Below are 20,423 nucleotides of genomic sequence, written 5' to 3' on the forward strand. Positions count from 1 at the left end.
GGAAGGGATTTAGAGCTTGATGAAAATTTTATTTCCTTCATTTTGTAAAATTATAAAATCTCATCATAAAATATTAGAAATAATATTAAAAATTAAATTTATTCTGAAGCTTCCAAATAAAATCTTTATTCAAAAGAAGTTATAACCATTAGTACTTCACAGGACACCTGTAACCCACTTTGTTGCACACAATGATAGGTTCTTTGGAAAACTCTGAGTTTAGAATTTAGTGGGATTTTGTTTGTTTTGTTTTCGGGGCTTTTTTTGGCGGGGGGCTGTTTAGGACATTATGTACTATGCAGGTTTGTCAGTATCTTTGGTAAAAGAGCTAAATCTTTTCAATAGAAATAGAAATTTTTAAAAAACCATTAGTTGTGTCATTATAAAGTGAAGTGCAAATGCTACCTTGCAGATGATAGACTTCTCTTCCTCCTTGGACAATCTCTGGGAGCAGTATGGCCTAAAACAACTTTCTCTAAGAACAGCTGGGCTCACTCCATATTCTCCCACTTATTAGCGCTGTGACCCTGGGAAGGTTCTTTAACCTGTCTGCGTCTGAGTCGTTTCCTTTACCAGTGAAGGGAAGGGATTCGTCTTGCCATTGGGAATCAACAACACACATATTGAGCAAAAAGGAGTAGGAGGGCTGCCGACCTCCAGACTTCTCAAAGGAAGAGCAGGGTTTCTCATCTGGTGCAACAAAATGAAAGAAAGTAGGGTGTCCACAAGAAATGTAAAAATTGAAAAAGCCCTTCAGCAAGCTTCATATTCCTTTCAGTGGACCAGAAAATCTTTGGGTGTCACAAATAAAACTTGTGAGAGAACTGGACGTTGGAAGCAAACCCAGCCAGGTGCCTGTTCCCCACACGTATCATCCAGTGATGGGAGAGCTGCTGGCTTGCGTTTCCCCCGAGCGGTGAGAAACAGAAAACAACGAATGATTTCATTCCATTTGCCTTACAGTAGGTTGTTGGGCCCCGCAGTGCTGAAAAACTGTGAGCAGATGGCTGTACCGAAGATAGGGCTCTCCTCAGTTTTAAGGCAGGCTGCCTTGTGTGTTTGGGAGAGTGGAACTTCAGAAGATCGCGTCCTTGTACTCAAGTATCGGCACTTTGAAATCTAAGCCAGTTTTCTGTAAAATTTTCACAATCGAGAGTAAACACAGTTTGGCACAGATACCAACACTTAAAATTTGGGCTTGAGGCCTATTGTTTAATCGGAAATGGATCGTCTAAGGTTTTTAAGTGTTTTCTTCGGAAATGACTCTGATCAGAGTCCTGTTCCACACAAATAAGGTCGTTTTACTGAAAATGTCGATGGCTAATAAAGTTAATTGCTTCTCAAAAAAAAATCTGTCTTCTTTGTGTATTTTAAGCATCAGATACCTGCCAAAGTCGGCTCCAGATAAGTTAATGTTTAAAACAATAGCAGATCCTATGACTGCTAAAAATTTCACAACCTAGGAGAAGACAAACACATGAAGAAATTTTAATTATTATCATTAGGTCAGAATGACAAGAAGAAACAAAAATGGGAGGAGAAAATAATATCCTTCTGTCCTAAAGTTATTCCAGGACACCAAGGCTTCAACTGGATTTGCCAGCATTGCCACTGATTTTTTAAATGATAATTCTTTCTTTGCCTTTCACACGGTGGAGACACCCCACTGTACACCTTGTCTCCAGATTGGGTCAGAGAGGGCCAGCTCCCCAGACTGAGTGCTCACGTGATCCTGGTGGAGTCACTGGGGGTATGAGGTGGAGTTTAAGAGTTGCGATTTTTTAATTTCAAAAAAATTTTTGATTTCAAAAGATTTTAAATTAAAGATTTAAATCAAAAGATTTTGATTTAAAGACTCTTTTTCTTTCTAGGTGCCCTAGCTAAAATTTCACCTCTTTCATCGCCATGTTCCTCACCTCCCCAAGGGACTCCTGCCAGCAGCCCAGTCAGCAAAATTTCTGCAGTGCGGTTTCCAGACTCTGCCAACACAACTGCCAGACTGGGCCTGGGTTCTCACAGGGCATTAACTTATACTCAGAGTGCCCCTGACCTGTCTCCTCAGATCCTCCCTCCACCTGTTATATGTAGCAGGTAAGGCTTTTACATTGTTAACTGGAGGTTCACCCATCTGAAAACTCTTTGGACTGGTGAGATTAGTGTTCCTCACCAGTCCACACAGTTCTGTGTAGGTTTGCTAAAGAAGTTAACATGAGAGTAAGTATAGGTTAATGTTTTTGTTGAACAGAAACTTGATTTTTCCATGGTTTCCTGTGAATAGAAAGCATAGAGTCCCTAGAGGCCATACAGCTAAACTTTGGAGGTGATAAAAAATAAGTAGTTGTGTATTTCCTCTGCTTACTAATGGAGAATGCATAAAGCATGTAATTAAAAAATCGTATCAAGTGATTTAATAGGATATATTATGTTGGAATATTTTTTACTTGCTCTTCAAGGAGGATTTTATCTCCATTTTAAGGGTATATTAGGTTTGCAATCCCCACTTTAAAAATGTGCGGATAGGGGTGCCTGGCTGGCTCAGTCAGAAAAGAATGCAACTCTTGATCTCAGGGTTGTGAGTTCGAGCCCCACGTTGGGCATAGAGATTACTTAAAAATCTTAAAATAAATAAGTAAATAAATGAATACGTAAATAAAAATGCTCAGCGAACACATGGCACATTATGGTTGGACTCAAATGGGTCTCTGAAGGCAGTTAAACAATTGGCTTGTACTGCTCTATCATTTTTAAATAGAATTGGAAATAGGAAGCATTGTCTTTTCACAGAAGATAAGAGAAAAAGGCTTCACATGGCAAGAATAGTTATTTTGACAGCATGGTCATGGAGAAGGAATTACCTCCTCTTACTGATTACTGTATTGTTCTCTGGTAATAGCTTCATCTTGAAGGATGGATTTTAGAGTATTACACTATTCTTTTAACTCGAAGAGTTAAGTGTTTTTATGCTAAGTGTAGTCATGAGAGTGCCTTGAACGAAATGCTATTTCTTTGCTGAGGTTAATGAGGATAACCATTTTGAGTAAATGAGTTTACATACTGGTCATCTAATATCACCTGTTAGTTCACAGACCTAGATTTGATTAGTATATTCAGTTTTAAGCTTCACAGATTTCATTTTCAGATCATTTAGTCATAAACTCAAAATCAATGCTCTTTTTTCTAATCTTTATATATACTTGTTTTCTCTTTACAGATATTTTAAAAGGGAAAATCATTTTTGTTAGTTTATTTGTCTAGGGCCAGAGTAGAAAATTAGTTTACCATCCCAAAGTTACTCTGTGACCCTCTCTATGAGACTTTTTTTAATAAAATAATTTCTGTGGAATATTAATCCCATCTCCCCCCCACAAAACATACACACAAACCATGATCTGCTGTAAAACACATATCATATTTCCCTTGGTGATTCACAGCACACATCACTTTATTAAAAGCTCTGAGAAGTCCTGCAAAAAGCAAACCTCTTGGTTTTTGGCTCAGGTAGCCTTTTCTGAATTTATCTGACCACAGAACCAATTTCTTTAGGTTAACACACAGTAATTGCCCATGGAGCTAGTCTATGGTGGACCATCCTTAGGAAACATGTTTTTGTGCTATGCATCGCAAGCCAAGATGTAGCTCAATGGAGTAATTGACATCAAGGACATCTGCTCCCAGCATTTCTAGGGAGACTCTCCCACTGTGGGCTCCAAACATGTGGGAAATAAGTCGCCTAAAGAAAGCAGAGATGTTCCAAAAAGATCACTTGCATAGCTTTTCTCCTCATGGTCTATTTTTTGTACTCTTAGAGGGAAGAATGTAATGGGATTTTTATAAAAGAAGTTGTGGAGAAAAACAAGAGAATTTCACTGCCGACTTGTTCAGTAATGTTTATAAATCCAGTAGTGTGTCTTTTATTTGTTTGGGCTTTATAAAGCTGTAATTCAAACCACGTTCTATTATTGCCTTCAAGGCAGCCACCCATGTAGGCACAGAGAGCTCCAGAAACACACGACTAATTATTGTGGTTTCCCTTGCTGAACTCGAAGGGTTTGGCATTGAATCCCAGTCTTTTGGCTGCTGTAATGTCTATGCAACAAGCTGTTTTTTTGGCATAAGAGGTAGTATATTTGAGCTACTAATTTAAGTGCTCCTTTTAAGTATTATCTTGCAATGAAAATTCTTAAAACTAATAAACCCTCCATTTACCAAGTGTCACCCAAGAATGTAAGCCCATCATTTGTATCTGCTTTCTTTTTTCTTTGGTCTGTCATTTTCTTTTGATTCCCTAAATCAAAGTGATAGGGTCTCATAATTAGAAATATTTTGCATGGGATGCTTCCCTACTTATGTTTACGGCTTGAAAATAAATTTGCTTAGGATGAAAATAATCTCTAACTGGCAGATGCTTAGATCTACAACACACATATATAAGCACAATTGAGGGAAAATAAAAGTGATGAGACCTTTAGTAAATTATAAACCAATTCATTTCTTTTCCTTTTAGAGTGAGTACTCGTGGTTAAATAACAAACAAAAACCCTCTGAGACCGTTTGTAATATTAGGCAGAAGAAAAGAACTCTGAAGCAAAAGGCAGAATTACAATCTAACCATGGAGTTTCTGAACAAAATAAGTGAGAGAAGAAACTTGCCAGGCTATTTGTGGAGTTACTTTTTAATTTTTAAAGCAGTCAAAACTGTTGAGAAAACACAAGTTATCCCACCTTCTCCAATGTCCTCTGTTAAAGAGCCGGCACTGTGCAGGATGCTCATTTTTCTAGATTACTCACAGTGTACCCCCCTTGGCCCGTTTTTCTCAGCTAGCATTTGTGCAGCCAATTTTCCACTCCCTCTCTATCACAATGTACCTCTACTTTGTTCCTTTCCTTTGGGCCTTAGCCGGTGACTGATCGGTCTTGAAAAAAGAATTAATTTTTATTTTGCGGCAGAAAAGAAAATTAGCATATTGTCTTTCTATCTCCACATATGCACTCTTAAAGGGCTCTTTGGGCATAAAATGTCTTAACCCATAGAAATAAATCTACTAATGAGGCTTTTAGGCAGGTACAAAGGGTATGCATTGGGGAAGATATTTTTGACTAAATATGCCTCAGCACCTCCAAAGTCACTACTATGAGCAGGTAGCAGATTGTCCTAGGAGTCTCTAAGTAATGTAACAAAAGTGGTTTCAAATGTGGTCTAGACTGTGGAGGAGGATGGGTGTTGAGTGCAGCTTCTGATCCTTTAGAATGATCACACTCTTGCTAAAAAGAAAACAGTCTATCAGCGTCTATGTGTAAAGCAAAACAATTTTTTTTTATCAAATAAGTGGAAAGTAGAAATATTTGATCATTATCTGTCTTCATGTGTACGTAGACGGTGTGTGCCTGTGATTTTTTGAAAAGAGAGAATATACTTACAGCTGTTGCACTGTTTCTCAGCTGTGGCAGACCGTATCCCCAAGGGAATCCTGCAGACGGGCCCCTGGAGGGGAGCAGTGGAGCCATTCGGACACCAAGCAGAACAGGTAATTCTTTGTTTGGATTCTGTTCCTCAACATGGAAATCACTTGTGTTCTTACCCCTCTGATCTAAAAGGTAAGATGTTTCTGATTTTTTAATTTATTTTTAAAGATTTTATTTATTTATTTGAGAGAGAGAGAGAATGTGAGAGAGAGCATGGGAGGATCAGAGGGAGAAAGAGACTCCCTGCTGAGCAGGGAGCCCCCCCATGTCAGACTCAGTCCCGGGACTTCAGGATCATGACCTGAGCCAAAGGCTGACGCGCAACTGACTGAGCCACCCAGGGTGCCCCTGCTTCTGAGTTTTTATATGACAAATGTAAAAAGACAGTGAAGGAAAGCAAAATCATCCCTAATCCTACTACCTAAGTTTAGCATGGATACGATTTTGTCCAAAATTGTTTTGAATACGTATACACTATACACTATATATATATATATATATATATATATTTAAATTAGATGTCATTTTATATAATACATAGAACTATATGGTTCTATTCTATTCACAGAACTATATAGAACTATTATCTTGGACACTGGAAGCTTTTCCATTCTAGGATACTCTGGAGGTCTCTGTTGCAGACTGAGAAAATACCCTGTTGAGATCACTATAAGTATACAAAAATGCTGTTTCTTGAGACAGTGTCATGGTGAGGTTAAGAACACAGGCAATGGATCCTGGTTTTATCCTATTCAGCCATCTACTACTTTGTAATCTCTGTGCCTCAGTTCCTGCATACGTAGATGGGGATAATAATAGCACCTCCCTAACAGGATTATTGTAAGAGCTAAATTATTTGGAACATGTAACAAAAACACCAATTCTGAAAGATAGATGCAATTATGTTTACGGCAGCATTATTTACTAGAGCCAAAATAATGGAAGATACGTAATACATGATGGAATATTACTCAGCCACAAAAAAGAATGAAATCGTGCCATCTGTGACAACATGGATAGGCCTAGAGGGCATTATGCTAAGCGAAATAAGCAGACAGAGAAAGAGGAATACCCTATCACTTCATCTATATGTGAAGGCAAGGAAACAAACAAACAGAAACAAACTTGTGAAAGTGCCGTTAAGGGAAGGGAGTTAAGAAGTACAGGCTTACAGTTATAAATAAGTCATGGGGATGAAAGGAAGAGCAGAGGGGATATAGTCAGTAGTATTGTAATAACTATATGTTAGCTACTCTTACCGGAAGTATTGCGTAATATATGTAATTGTTGAATCACTATGTTGTATGCCTGAAATTAACCTAATATTGTATGTCAACTATACTTCAATTTTTAAAAAGTCACTTAAGGACTTATAGTATCTAGGTCACTGTAAACAGTTCATGTTTGCTGCCATTACTGTGATGATTAGTATTTTACTTTTATTGATGCAACTGTAGGGACTTCATTTTGTTAACGCTGAAAGATTACAAGGTAGGAGAAAACCTGGCCTCTCTGAACTGCAGACTTGAGGGTGATAAAGCTATGTAAGAATGATTCTTAATTATCTACTTCAGCATCTATTGACATATACTCAATAAATTTTGATTATTTGCCTATGAAAATGGCAATGTACAAAGGTCAGGAGACACAGGCAAGGAAGAATCAAAAGGAACATTTTTTCTGATATTGTAGCATTCTGAAGACTCAGAATATTCCCTTCCTTATGTCCCTGATCATCTTTGAATCTTCTGAGTCTGATATAATAGGGGGAGTATTTCTTTATCACCTTTGTTGTTTCACATGGAACTATGGCCTTGGAGTGTTCTTCACTTTTTTCCTACAAATTCGGGGATTGAAACTTGGCAAGTTCATCTTCATACTGTGTCTCATTCTTACATAGAACAAGTTGCACGAGAAAGTTGGAAGAAGAAGGGGTCTTTGGAAAAGTTCTATGAGATACTCTTGATGGCACTAGGCTACATAACAAAAGCCATTATTCACTAGCAACTTAAGAAAAATTAAGCCATTATTCACTACGTCTCCCTTTCCTTCTGCTAATAAATAAATAAAAATGAGGATCAATGTATGAGGACATACAGTAGTCCTAGAAATACCCAGAGCAACTGAGAAAGGAGAACAAAGTTAGAGGAAATATATTACCTGACTTCAAGACTTCAGCTGCAGTAATCAAGATAGTATAGTGCAAGCTTGAAGATCAGCAGATAGATCCAATAGAATAGAATGGAAAGCCCCATTAAATTTTCAACAGAGATGCCAGACCATTCCAGTAGAGTTGGAAAAAATGAATTTCACCCCCTACTTAACACCATATGAAACATCATCCTTGATGGAGCATAGACCTAAATGTAAAAGCTAAAGCAGTAAAGCTTCTGAAAGCAAATGGGTTTGTACCTTAGGGGAAGGCAAAGATTGCGTAGGAATCCTAGCGATAACCCTATAGGAAAAAAAAAAAAAAAAAAAAGCTTGACTTTATCAAAAGTAAAGAATATAGGAACTAGAGTCCTATTTTGTGAGTTCAAATTCATGTGGCAAAATTTACTAGCTGTATGCCTTCGACAATTTACTTATCCTTTCTGTGCCTCAGTTTCCTTTCTGTAAGTGAGGACATCAGAAACGCAGTGATGTGCAGTAATAACCAGCCTCATAGGATTGTGTACTTTTAAATGGGTTAGCACAAATGAAGCGCTTTCGGTGGTATCCAGCACATGGCATTCACCCACTGAACCATTAAGGCACTTACTCAGCCATGAGAAACTTCTTTTGAGGTCATTGCCCCAAAAGTCTGTTCTACAGACACTTGATAGTACCTGATTGGGCCTCTAGTTAGCGTAGTTTAATGCTAACTGAAATGGGAGACAATGGAAGACATAGGTAAGGAAGAAAGCCACAGATTCCTAGGGAACAAGATTGGATACAGGGGATCTCCTAGGCCCTTAAGTACATGCTAGCTATTATGCCATGTCCTACAGACCACTTAGTGCTTGGGTGTCGACTTCTTCCCGTGTGCCCGTTCTAGACTTAGCTACTCGGTGGTTTTGTGTGTTGGCTGAATCATAAAGGAAAAAGAAATACAAAGTTATGGAATTTTTAACAAGTATAAACTGCTGCTGATCTAAGCATTATTATGGAGGAATTATTGAATGTCCTGAAATCACAGATCATAATTCTATCTATTTCATTGGGTTATGAAATGTTTACCTTTTCTGGGCATCTGGGTGGCTCAGTCGGTTGAGCATCTGTTTTTTTCAGCTCAGGTCATGATCATGGAGTCCCTGGATTGAACCCCACCTTGGGCTCCTTGCTTGGAGGGGAGCCTACATCTCCCTTTCCTTCTGCTAATAAATAAATAAAAATATTTTTTTAAAAAAAGTACATTTTCCCAGCTTATGATCTTACATTCTTGGTGTGTAAGCTCATGAAAGCAATGTCCCTAAGCATGGTATTTGCCATGTGCATTTTAGGACTATTCACTCAAATGGGACTCCTGTGTCCTTTTGCAAGTTTCCTAATAAGCTGCTCTCTTTCCATTGCAGATGACACTACTCAAGTTACCTCTGATTATGAAACCAACAACAACAGTGACAGCAGTGATATTGTACAGAATGAAGATGAGACTGAGTGCCTGAGAGAGCCTCGGAGGAAAGCTTCTGCTTGTGCTCCCTACGCGCCTGAGGCCATGATATTCCTGGTAGCCCCATATCACTTTGCTCATTCCTTTACTTAAGAAATTGCATGTCTTCTATGACATGTTTTTTATGACAGAATTGACTTAGAAATAGATCCTGAATCATTAGATTTACAGATCTCTCTCTTTCGGATCATACATGCCTTATAGCCATACCCCTATGTATCAATATAATTTTTCCTTATCCAAGTTTCCTTGATCTCTTTATGGTTCTCTTATTTAATGATGAAAAAATGCAAGTACTCATCTCCAGAAGTGATTGCAGGTGTTTCTTAATCCTAGAATCTGAACGTGTTGTAGGTATGCCTAGGAAAAACTTATTTCATCCAGGGAAGCAATATTTTATAAATATCAATCAACAAAAGTGACATATGTTAGTTGTCTTAGGGCATCTGCTATCTTTTTTTCTAGTACCTCCTTCATTTAGAAAGTGTGCCAATACTTATTTCCTTATTATATTAAACTAGGTTTATACTGGCATACTACCCATTAAAATAGCCTTTAATGAGAACTGACTTTGTGTGTTTATAGAGATCAGTTTGAATGGATGAAAGCATATATTTATGTCAGGTTAATTTCAGGGAGACAGCAAATAGAAAATAGTTGGCTATCTTGTAATTATCAATTGCTACCATTATCATTTTTCATTTATCTGACTTACCATTTATACTTTTAAAGAGATTGCCAGATAAAGAAATTTGTATGTTTCCTAATCCTCATTATCTTTATTTTTAATTTTTTTTTTTGGTAAAGGTACTCTTAAGAATGTCCTCATTTTGGACCAATTAGAAAATGTCTTTACATTAATATAGTACATGTTTCTTTGGGAACCATACATCCCATGAATTAAATTAAAATCTAAGAAAAATGTGGCAGTTATCATCCCACAGGATCAATGCTGATTTTGAAGCAATAATATAAATTCAGCCAAGTAAAGTCGGGAGTGATTAACTCCTTCTCCCCACTCATGGGTTTCTTTTGAGAGTCCAATGTAAGCCAGGAACCCTCCCAGAAAAATCTACGTAAACACATAAAGAGATAAATTCACATAAGATTTCAGAGTGTCCTGAAGTCCTTGAATCTTTATTTAGGAACCCCACAGTAGGTAAATAGCAGATATATAAACTTACGAAAGAAACATCCATTTTTTTTTTTTTTGGTAGCATATATGAACCAGCAATGGACAAGCACCTAATATGCAAAAGTCATGATAGGAAACAGCATTAGGCCCTTTCCTCCTTATGGTGAGATCAGTGTCTTGTTCATCTTGGTTTTTTGGTTTGTTTGTTTGTGTTAAGGATCACTCTTTTACCCTGAAGTTTTAAGTCATTTATTTTTGTAACCTCAGTTGTTGAGTTGAACTTATCAAAGCACAAATTGCTTTGTAGAAAAACTGCTTGTTCTTAAAATATTTTCATGTTCATCACAGGACAAGCCAGTTCTTGCTCCTGAACCTCTTGTCATGGATAACTTGGACTCAATTATGGAGCAGCTAAATACTTGGAATTTTCCAATTTTTGATTTGGTGGAAAAAATAGGAAGAAAATGTGGCCGTATTCTTAGTCAGGTAAGGAAGCTATTCATATGTTTGACTCTATTCATACGTTTGATTTTATGTATTTATTAGTGAGCGAGAGAGAGACCACACAAGCAGAGGGAACAGCAAGGGGAGAGAGAAAAGCAGACTCTGCACTGAGCAAGGAGCCCCACATGGAACTCCATCCCAGGACGTGGGATCATGACCTGAGCCAAAGGCAAACACTTAATGGACAGAGCCACCCAGGCACCCCAATATGTTTGACTTGAAATGTAGGAAAAAAACATCCCTTGGTTGGTCAAAGCTGTGTCCATGCTTGACACTGATGTGGGTACTGGGTGGAGAAAGATTATTTTAAGTACCCAGTGATCTCTAGATTCCTTCGTGTTGGGTTAACAAAGAAAATTGGAACTGGAAGCAAGTGGAATACCGTATTATGCAATTAAAATATGTAGTTCTTAAGATAAACTGGAAGAGAGCAGGGATACACCAGCAAGATGGAGAAATACATCTGAAATTTATAGAATTCAGCAAAAGCAAAGCTGATACAAGCCCTCAAAAGAAGAGAGTTGCCAAATCATATGCAGTAATTTATGTGTAATTTTTTCCAATGACTATTTTTTAAATCTTTTTTTGGGGGGAGGAAGGGCCAAGAGAGAGGCAGAGAGAGAATCTTAACCAGGCTCCACGCCCAGTTCAGAGCCCAAGGTGGGGCTCCATCTTATAACCTTGAGATCATGACATTAGCCATATCAAGAGTGAGACACTTAACCAGCTGAGCCACCCAGGCGCCTTTAAAACTTTTGAATATTATGGTGCTTAGGTCTTTCCAAAAGTAAGATGCTGTGCAGAAATACATTTCCTTCTATTGCTGTGAGAAACATCAAATAGAGTTCTCTGTGTTCTAATGTAGAAAATACCTTTTTTTTTTTTTTTTAAGATTTTATCTATTTGACAGAGAGAGAGAGATCACAAGTAGGCAGAGAGGCAGGCAGAGAGAGAGAGAGGGAAGCAGGCTCCCTGCTGAGCAGAGAGCCTGATGTGGGGCTCGATCCCAGGACCCTGAGATCATGACCTGAGCCGAAGGCAGAGGCTTTAACCCACTGAGCCACCCAGGTGCCCGGAAAATACCTTTTTGTATCACAAGAAATACAGAATGGAAACTATTGCTACTTAATGAGACTTTTTGTATTTTTTCCTTCAGCTAAACTACTTTCAAGGCTTCCCACACTTACACTGTTTCCCTGAGGGAGAAAGAAAACACAGAAATTAAAAATTTGAACATGTTTGTTCTCAATAAACAAAACACTAGATTTGCTCTATCATCAGACATCTATCAGAATACACACTCATGTGGGAAGATGCAGTAATATCAGTTTATGTAAAGATGTTTCAGGGGTGTTTTCATAGATGGAATAAATATCACTGCAGAGTAGCTGAAGACTGCCAAACTAACATAAGATTTAGGTGAGAATTCAAGACCCAGATTTATTGGAGCCACGAACACTTCCCTGGAAAACACTAGAAGAGAAATCAGTGTTACACTGATTTCTACTCCGTGCATCAGAGACAGGCTTTCTTCAGACATTCCAGCAAGTATTTAAGTGCAGGGCTTCAGGGTGAGGATTCCTGATCCATGAAGGTTTGGAGGAGGAAGATGGAGGGGGCTTTTCCTCTGTTTCTCATTTGCACAAACACAAAATATTAGTCTAATCTTCAAGAAGAAAAGTATGTCCCTCTGCCTTAAAGAGAGTAATAGAGAAATTAAATACGGGTCAAAATAATGACAATTCAACTTGCTACCTACAAAAGCAGTGTGCTAAAATGATTGATGGATTATGAAGCTCAAAATAATTACAAAGTCTATATAACATGTAGTTGCCTCTTCTAGACTCTCCTGACCATGAACACCTAAAGGACTGGGATGAAAACCCTTGCACTTTTACTAGGAGTTAATGATCCCATTTTTCCTCTTTTTCCTTATCCTTGGTGCTAAGCAACACCTTTTATGCTAGGTGACCTTTTTAAGTACTTCATAATATTTAAGACTTATTTATTTATTTTAGAGAGGGTGAGTGGGCATGGCGGGGAGGGGCAGAGGCAGTGGGAGAGAGAAACTCAAGCAGACTCTATGCTGAGCTTGTAGGACCTGAGCCAAGAGCAAGAGTTGGACACTTAACTGACTGCACCACCTAGGGACCCTAGGTGATCTTGAAGACAGGTGTAAGTGCCAGGGAATGGCCAGCAGTCCCTGTACCAGTGGCTGAAAGGCTACTTCAAAACTTTGCTGTGAAAGAGAGGAGAAGGCAAAGGCATCAATGCTCAGAGATGAGCATTTGCCTTTCTTTGCTCCCACTTTTATTAGTCCTTCAAGGTAATCACAAATCCTTATTATTATTTCTCAGGCCTGTGCTATGTGAGAAGTGGTCTTACTGAAACTGGGAAGATCTGTCTATGGGAAAGATAGGATATGCTAATCTGCATGTTCTATGAGTTCTGCTAAACACAGCCTAAGGGACGATGCATACATCTCTCAGATCTCAGGGAGGCTGTTTGGTCTGAGAAAGCTTCAGGAAGGCAACTCCCTGCGGCTTTCCAACAGCAGGGGGTTCCCGTAGGCCTTGGCATTCCAAAGGCCCATGCCCTTCCCGAAACCTTCAGTCGCCTCCAGGGGCCTCTATTATATTTTAGCGAGACAGGTATTATGGCTGATTTCATGCTCTACATTAACCCCGACACGTAAGGACAGCTGTTTTTACCCTGTCCACCTTAGCCTTGGATACAAAACCAGGAGGTTCCCACTTTCTGAAAACGCTTGCAGGCTGTCGCTGAGGGAGTGATTTTACCTGGAAATACTCCTGTAATGGTGCCCGGAAAAGAGGTGACAGACTCCTGGGAAGCCTTCTTTTTCCTTCACTGCAGAGTGTGGCTCCTAGGAGAAAAAGTTCATATTGTTTTGTATCAGATATGTATGTCACACACTCCCAGAAACCCTACAACTTGCTTCTCAGTAACTTTGATGCAGATAGTTTAATCTCCGCTTTGCAGGAGAGGAAACTGAGGCTTAAAAGAGCGTATACAGTTCATCTGAAGTGGTAGAGTGAATATCGGAGCCATGATTTGAATGCAGACATAGCCATATTGAAAATCCATACTTTTGTCCTTCATTTACCCTCAGCTCTTTCTCCACTCCCCCCTGCCCCGCTCCCGTAAAACATATTCGCAGATTCTGTCTTCAAACACTGAACCAATTTCAGTGGGAAAGTAGTTACTGTAGCAGTCAGTCTTTTAGCCCTAGTGACAGTGTAGCGAATACTGTTCCTCTACCAGCCTCCCCTTGAAGTTCTGGGAGCTGGGGGGTGTGGGCTTGTGAAACTTGATGGGCTGTTTGGCAAAATGTTTTCTAAGAGTCCTGGACCTGAGTACACAAGAGAAAGATTAGATATAATGAACAATTAGATTGCAGTAAAATGCACTAATGTGTTTTTCTTCCAGTCACCTTCCAAAAAAGAAATACATAACTACATGAGCCTTAGTCATTCACTGTTTATCTTTCCAGTTTACAAAACATTGAACTTTGAGAAAATGCAGTTTTATTTGTCTTGCTGAGTAAAACTTCATGGGTTTTTCTCTTTGATTTGAGTTTATAAGCACAAAGTCATATTTTCACTGGGTGAAAGGCGTATTTTTTTCACCTTAGTAAGACTTTGGGACAGCTGAGATGAATTAACTTGAACATTCTGAGAAATCACCTTCTGGCTGAAACTACACAGAAAAAGTCTCACTTCAAAAGATTTTTAAAGAGACATATGTGCAATGGAAATGACTTTTCAGTCTCAGTATACTGACTGCCTTTTTGATGATTATCATGTTTATTTTAACAAATTTTAAAAGGACATGGTTCAGATTTCGGAATAGTGCTTACTTTTTCTGGTTACCAATGTCTACCTGGTTAATGGTATCTTTATTTGTGAGTTTAAATTATTGGTGGTTGATTTTTTTTTTTAACAGCATGTTGGTAAAAATACTCCTGTTTTAAAATCATACTCTAACATATTCTGTCGGCTGAATTTTTCCATTCATCTGTCATATGTTTAAGAGAATAGTAAGAAACTTAGGTCATTTGCAATCCTAATAACATTGTTTTTCAAATAATAGTGGTAGGATTTGAAGTAGTTTAGAGTACAAAATCTGAAGCCAAAGGCTTGGCTTGAATTCTGGTTCTGATAATGTTTGCTGTGTGATCTTGGACAAGTCACTGAAGTTACAAGTATAGTTAAATCCATTAGGTATTTATAAACAAGAATTCAAATATAGATCAAAGCAGTAGTAAAGAGGAAATAACCCCCCCAAATAGCTTAAAATATTACAGAAACCATAAACTTCACTTTCTGTTGCCCCCCCCCCCTTTTATTGAGAGAGAGAGCAAACAGGGGAAGTTGTGGAGGAGAGGGAGAGGGAAAGAGAGAGAACCTTAAGCTGGCTCCATGCCTGCCATGAGCCCAATGTTGGGCTCGGTCTCACAATCCTGAGATCATGACCTGAGCCAAAATCAAGAGTCAGACGCTTAACCAGCTGACTCACACAGGTGCCCTTGTTGCATTTTTAAAGAGAGGATATGGGAATGGTATGTTAGACACAAAGAGGGTGAAACTTGCCATTCAGAATGGAGAAAAGCATACAGAAGTCGATGTACATAGTATATAATCTGTTCCCAACCTAGCAGCTCTGGTGATCCTTTTAAAACTTAAGTCAAATAAGGGCATCTGGGTGGTACAGTAGGAAAGCATCTGACTTCGGCTCAGGTCATGACCCTAGGGCCTAGTGATGGAGCCCTGCATTGGGCTCCATGCTCAGCTGGGCGTCTGCTTCTCCCTCTTTCTCTGCCCCTCCCTCCACTTAGGCTCCCTTTCTCTCTCTGTCTTTCAAATAAATAAATAAAATCCTAAAAAGAAAAAAAAAAGTAAGATAAAGTTACTTCCCTATTCCCATCTCTTCAGCAGCTTCATACCTACTTAGAGTAAAAGTCTTACAATGATCAATTTGGCTGTCAGATCCCAAGATTGCACCCTGCCCCATCCCACTGTGTTATTGCAAACTTAAATTCTACTCCTGTCCTCATTCATTCTGTTTTAGTTACACTGGTCTTCTTGCTATTTCTTGAGTATAGCAGACATACCTCAGGGCCTTTGCATAGGCCTTTTTCTCTATATGGAAAACCTCTTTTCTCAGATAGCCATGTACCTCAATCTACATCTCCTTCAGTTCTTTGCTCAGATATCACCTGGATATGCCTACTCTATCCACCAAACTTTAAAAAAAAAGCAAATTCTATAGCTTCCCTGTATTCCCAGTCTCTAGCCTGTTCCCCTTTTTCTTTTTCTATAGTACTTCTCCTTTTATAGTATATACCTTACTTATTATATCTGTTATGTACTGCCCTCCCCTGCTAGACTGTAAGCTCCCTGAAGGAAGAGATCTTTGTTTTGTTCCCCTGTATATATGACTCATACACAGAGCAGTGTCTGGAACATGGTAGGCACTCAGAAGATCTATGCTGAATGAGTAACTCTCCTTTGTAGTTATGTCAGCCTAAATAGGTATAATGAGGCAAACTCAAACTTGTAAAAAGATGAGTTTATTCAGGAATAGCAGAACTGCAGTTTAGGATTTACAAACCATAGCAAACTACGGTGAATCTCTTGAGGGTTTGGGCTTGGCTATAATTATGGGCAGGGAATGTAAAGAGGGGATCGTTCAGTTAGAGTCTGTTAAAGTCAAAAGCAAATGGAGACCAGGTTTGAAATTCCCTGAGCAGACAAAACCAGAAACGAAGCTCAAGTCCACTTAGTTTGGGAGACCAGCCCAATCTGGATGGTTCCTTGTTCATGCCTCTGGAAACCATGTAAATACAACTTCCCAAGGTTGATATGAGGCAACTCCTCTTCAATCCCCTATCATTTAAGAAAATTCCAATGTTATCACTTCTCTAAAAATCAGTCATTTATAGGAAATCAGTCTCTTGGTCTTTGAGCTTTATTTTTCTGAGGACACATGGGTGAGATTATTTTGTTTTATATCCTCTGATTTCATTTTAGATAGAAATTCCATTATAGTTCTCTATATAGGTGTATATATGTCTATATGCATATATCGATATAATATACGTGATAAACACTGAGTACATAATTAAAGGAATATCACTGAATTTAAATAGATTTAAAGTCAGTAACAAAAGATAGGAATTTAGCTATGAAATGGCAGATCAAAGATGGAGAGGAAATATTTCAAGACAACTTTAAGAAGAGATGCAGATAATAAAAATGATGACTAATTCTTAAAGTTTCCTGAGGTATAGCCAACACTGTGTCTTTGTGACATGGAGTAAGCTACTTGACATGGTGCTATACTCTGTTCTGACATGTGAGTAAGCATTTCTCTCCCTAGTACCTTCTTCTGTGCCTTTATCAGTTTTTTATCCATCATTTGCACATCAAATATGCCAATCATAGGTGTAGGTATTCACTGGATTTGGGTCACCAGAGCTGTGAATGCAATTGGACGAGAATGTATACTTGGAGGAGAAAGAGAAGACAAGCTAGGAAAAAAATAATTTAGATGTTGTTATTTATACTGCATTAGAATAAATCAGTTTTCTATATATAGTTAGTCAAAGTAACCGTTTTTCTCTCTCTCATAATTCTTTCCCTTTACCCTTCATTCACTAAGGTACAACTCTGAATCCTTTATCCTCTTTTTTTTTCTTTAATAAGAATTGGACCAAATTAAGGCTTTTTCCTCATTTATTAGTGCTTGTAGTATGCACTATACAAGGAGTAACTAAGAAGGATTCTCTAGCAGTTGATAGCACACAGTCGAGTGCCTTGATATGTTTCTGTAGTGTATACTGTTGTTTGGGTTGGTTGTTTTCTTGGTTGCATGTCCACACCTTTAAAAGCAGATTAAATACCCCTTGAGGTCAGGGGCTACAGGGGCTAGACACACAGAGTTCTTCAATACTTACTTGACTTACTGTTCCCTGTAAGTTCTCTGCTGGCCAGGAATTACTTGTTTTAATTTTTTTTTTTCCTTTTGTGTCTGATACATACCTAGGAATGTTTTTATAAAGCTTTGTCTTTCTCTTTATAGGTATCATACAGACTTTTTGAAGACATGGGCCTCTTTGAAGCTTTCAAAATTCCAGTTAGGGAATTTATGAATTATTTTCATGCTTTGGAGATTGGATACAGGGAAATTCCATGTAAGTATAAGTTATATGTGAAATAATACTTTTCAAATCTGCCAAATTTGCTCTGGGTAATGGGATATTGAACCACTGGTGGATAGCAGAGATATACATGGTAAACACTGGAAGTGACCTCGACCAGGAGATTACAGCCTGTTTCAGAGTTCTTGGTCCCTTCACCTCTCAGCTGTCAAAGACCATGGGTATTACTTCACCTCTACATGCCTCATTTCTTAATCTGTAAAATAGGGATCATAATATCTTTGAGGATTGTAATAACTTTGTAGGATTGTTATGAGGATAACATGAGGTTATAAATCTAAAGGAGTGATAATAGTGCCTTCACAGTAAGCCAGTTTAAGTGTGTGGTCCATAAATAATTAAATGTTAAATTTATTGCTCATTTTATAATACACTCCTTTTATTGGATGAGTTCAACCTTTCTTTTGGCATCTGGAGAGTTAATTCATGAATGCTTGAAGTTTTTTCAGTATAAGAAAGACCTGGCTGGGGGTGGAGGGATGGGAGGGTGATGGTCTAATGAATAGAATAGAAAAAAAGAGACACCTCAAAGGGGTTTGCGAAGAAATTATTAGAAGCATTTTAAAAGTCAGATAAATGTGAAGACCAAAGGAAGAGACACAAGCAAGTGTTCAAATTAGTGAACTTAAAAGATTGTGAAGGTAATTTTGTCATTTCTAATACAAAATTGGGACAGAGAGGAGATGTTAAATTTTCAATAGGGAGCATTTCTGGTATCACCTGAACATGTGAGTAGAATCATGCTACATGCTACAGATATATGGAACTGAAGAAAATGTCCAAAAAATCCAGTCAGGGAAGTTGTGAAAATGTGCATAAATCATGTGGTACTTTTAGAAAATAAATGCATAGCAAGAGAAGTAGTCAGACATACATTGGTTGAAGCATACCTTAGAAATGCGTCGTTCGAATCATGCTTTAACTTGTAAGTCTTAAATTTGCTTTTATACACCTTAGACTTCAAAACCGCATGTCTTTTTCTAATAGTAAACAGCTGATGTTAAATAAAAATTCTATGGAGACACATAAAGTAGAGGTATTTCCAGAAAGGGATAGTATATTAAACTAATGATCCATTATTAACATACTGTTTTTCAAAATGCCATCCATGTGCTACATTGGAATGAAAATACACAGCTGATGGCATGTGGTAGGAGAAGATAATGAAGAATTGGATCTACAAATGAAATTTGTTGGAGAATATGGGACCAAAATGCAGACAAGACAAGACAGTGGGTGTATACAAGAGAGAAACTTAAGAGCACTGGGTCGCTTGGGAAAGTCTGGGCAGTAGGGCCATGGAAATAGAGAGACAGAGACAAAAAAGGGGCAGTTTGAAAGAATCTCAAGATAAGCCTTGCTTTCTTAATACCATTTTCCCAGGGCACACCCTGGTTGGATGCCAGTGATTGATGTAAGTGTTACTGAGTTTTCAACAGCTAGTCATCAGACTAAATTTACAAATTGTTATATTTCCAAATGTATTTTAGTGACATAATCAGCTATAGCCAAGTCCATTAAGTACCAGTTGATGTAACTACTAACTTTTCTCTAGGCAGTATGTCATAAAATCTTAGGGAAAGTTGACCAGTATTTAAATGTAAAAAGAAGTTTCAAGATTCTAAATTTTATTACTTATGTTTATATTTTCTCATTTTACAACTGAATAGATGTTTCTTTTTTCTGAAATAGTGACTTCTTCATTTCATATGAAAAGAATTTAACAAATTATTTTTTATTTTTTATTTTTATTATAACGTAATAAACCTGCTTGTTCTGTTTGGAACCCTAGACATTTTTTGTAAAGGGAATTCATTTACAGAAGTTTTAGCTTGACTGGTGATCCCTTTTATTTTATTTTTAAAGAATTTATTTATTTATTTGACAGAAAGAGATCACAAGTAGACAGAGAGGCAGGCAGAGAGAGGAGGAAGCAGGCCTCCCACTAAGCAGAGAGCCCGGTGTAGGGCTTGATCCCAGGTACTGGGATCATGACCTGATCCAAAGGCAGAGGCTTTAACCCACTGAGCCACCTAGGTGCCCCTGGTGATCCCTTTTAAATAGCAATTCCTTGCATGTGGTAGTATTGTAAATTTAGACTAATATAGGTATTTATTAAAAGCGTTGTTTATCATTAATTTTAATTATCATATACAAATATTTCTTATATGTCTCCTTACTTTAATATCTACTGCTAGAGGACAATATTTCTAATAGCTCTCTCTAAATAAACCCATACCTAAATGAAAATCCCAAGAGTACCTAAAATGGGATTAGATTAACTTTAATATGACAATGACCTAAAATATTAGAAACTAAATTTTATTATACTTCTAAGCACATTTTTAACAGTTTTTAAGAGATAAAGATTTTTAAATTTGTACCCAGAGCCCTTACTAAAATTTGAGGAATCTAGATTTAAAAATGGA

At 37.9% G+C, this 20,423-nt stretch overlaps 1 protein-coding gene across 2 annotated transcripts in view; it reads left to right on the plus strand.

Moving 5' to 3' along the window:
* Positions 1-20,423, plus strand: part of PDE3A (phosphodiesterase 3A) — a 316,424-nt gene that overhangs the window by 278,300 nt on the left and 17,701 nt on the right. Inside the window, exons 6-10 of one of the 2 annotated variants that reach the window (XM_032855114.1) lie at positions 1,872-2,091; positions 5,440-5,525; positions 9,018-9,172; positions 10,599-10,736; positions 17,856-17,967. In XM_032855114.1, the coding sequence (XP_032711005.1) occupies positions 1,872-2,091; positions 5,440-5,525; positions 9,018-9,172; positions 10,599-10,736; positions 17,856-17,967 (711 nt within the window). The remainder of the gene's footprint in view (positions 1-1,871; positions 2,092-5,439; positions 5,526-9,017; positions 9,173-10,598; positions 10,737-17,855; positions 17,968-20,423) is intronic. The other variant, XM_032855115.1, reaches the window with a different exon arrangement.

Source organism: Lontra canadensis, unplaced genomic scaffold (genome assembly GCF_010015895.1).
Source record: "Lontra canadensis isolate GAN:19392208 unplaced genomic scaffold, GSC_riverotter_1.0 scaffold9, whole genome shotgun sequence".
In the NCBI taxonomy this organism is placed as follows: Eukaryota; Metazoa; Chordata; class Mammalia; order Carnivora; family Mustelidae; genus Lontra; species Lontra canadensis.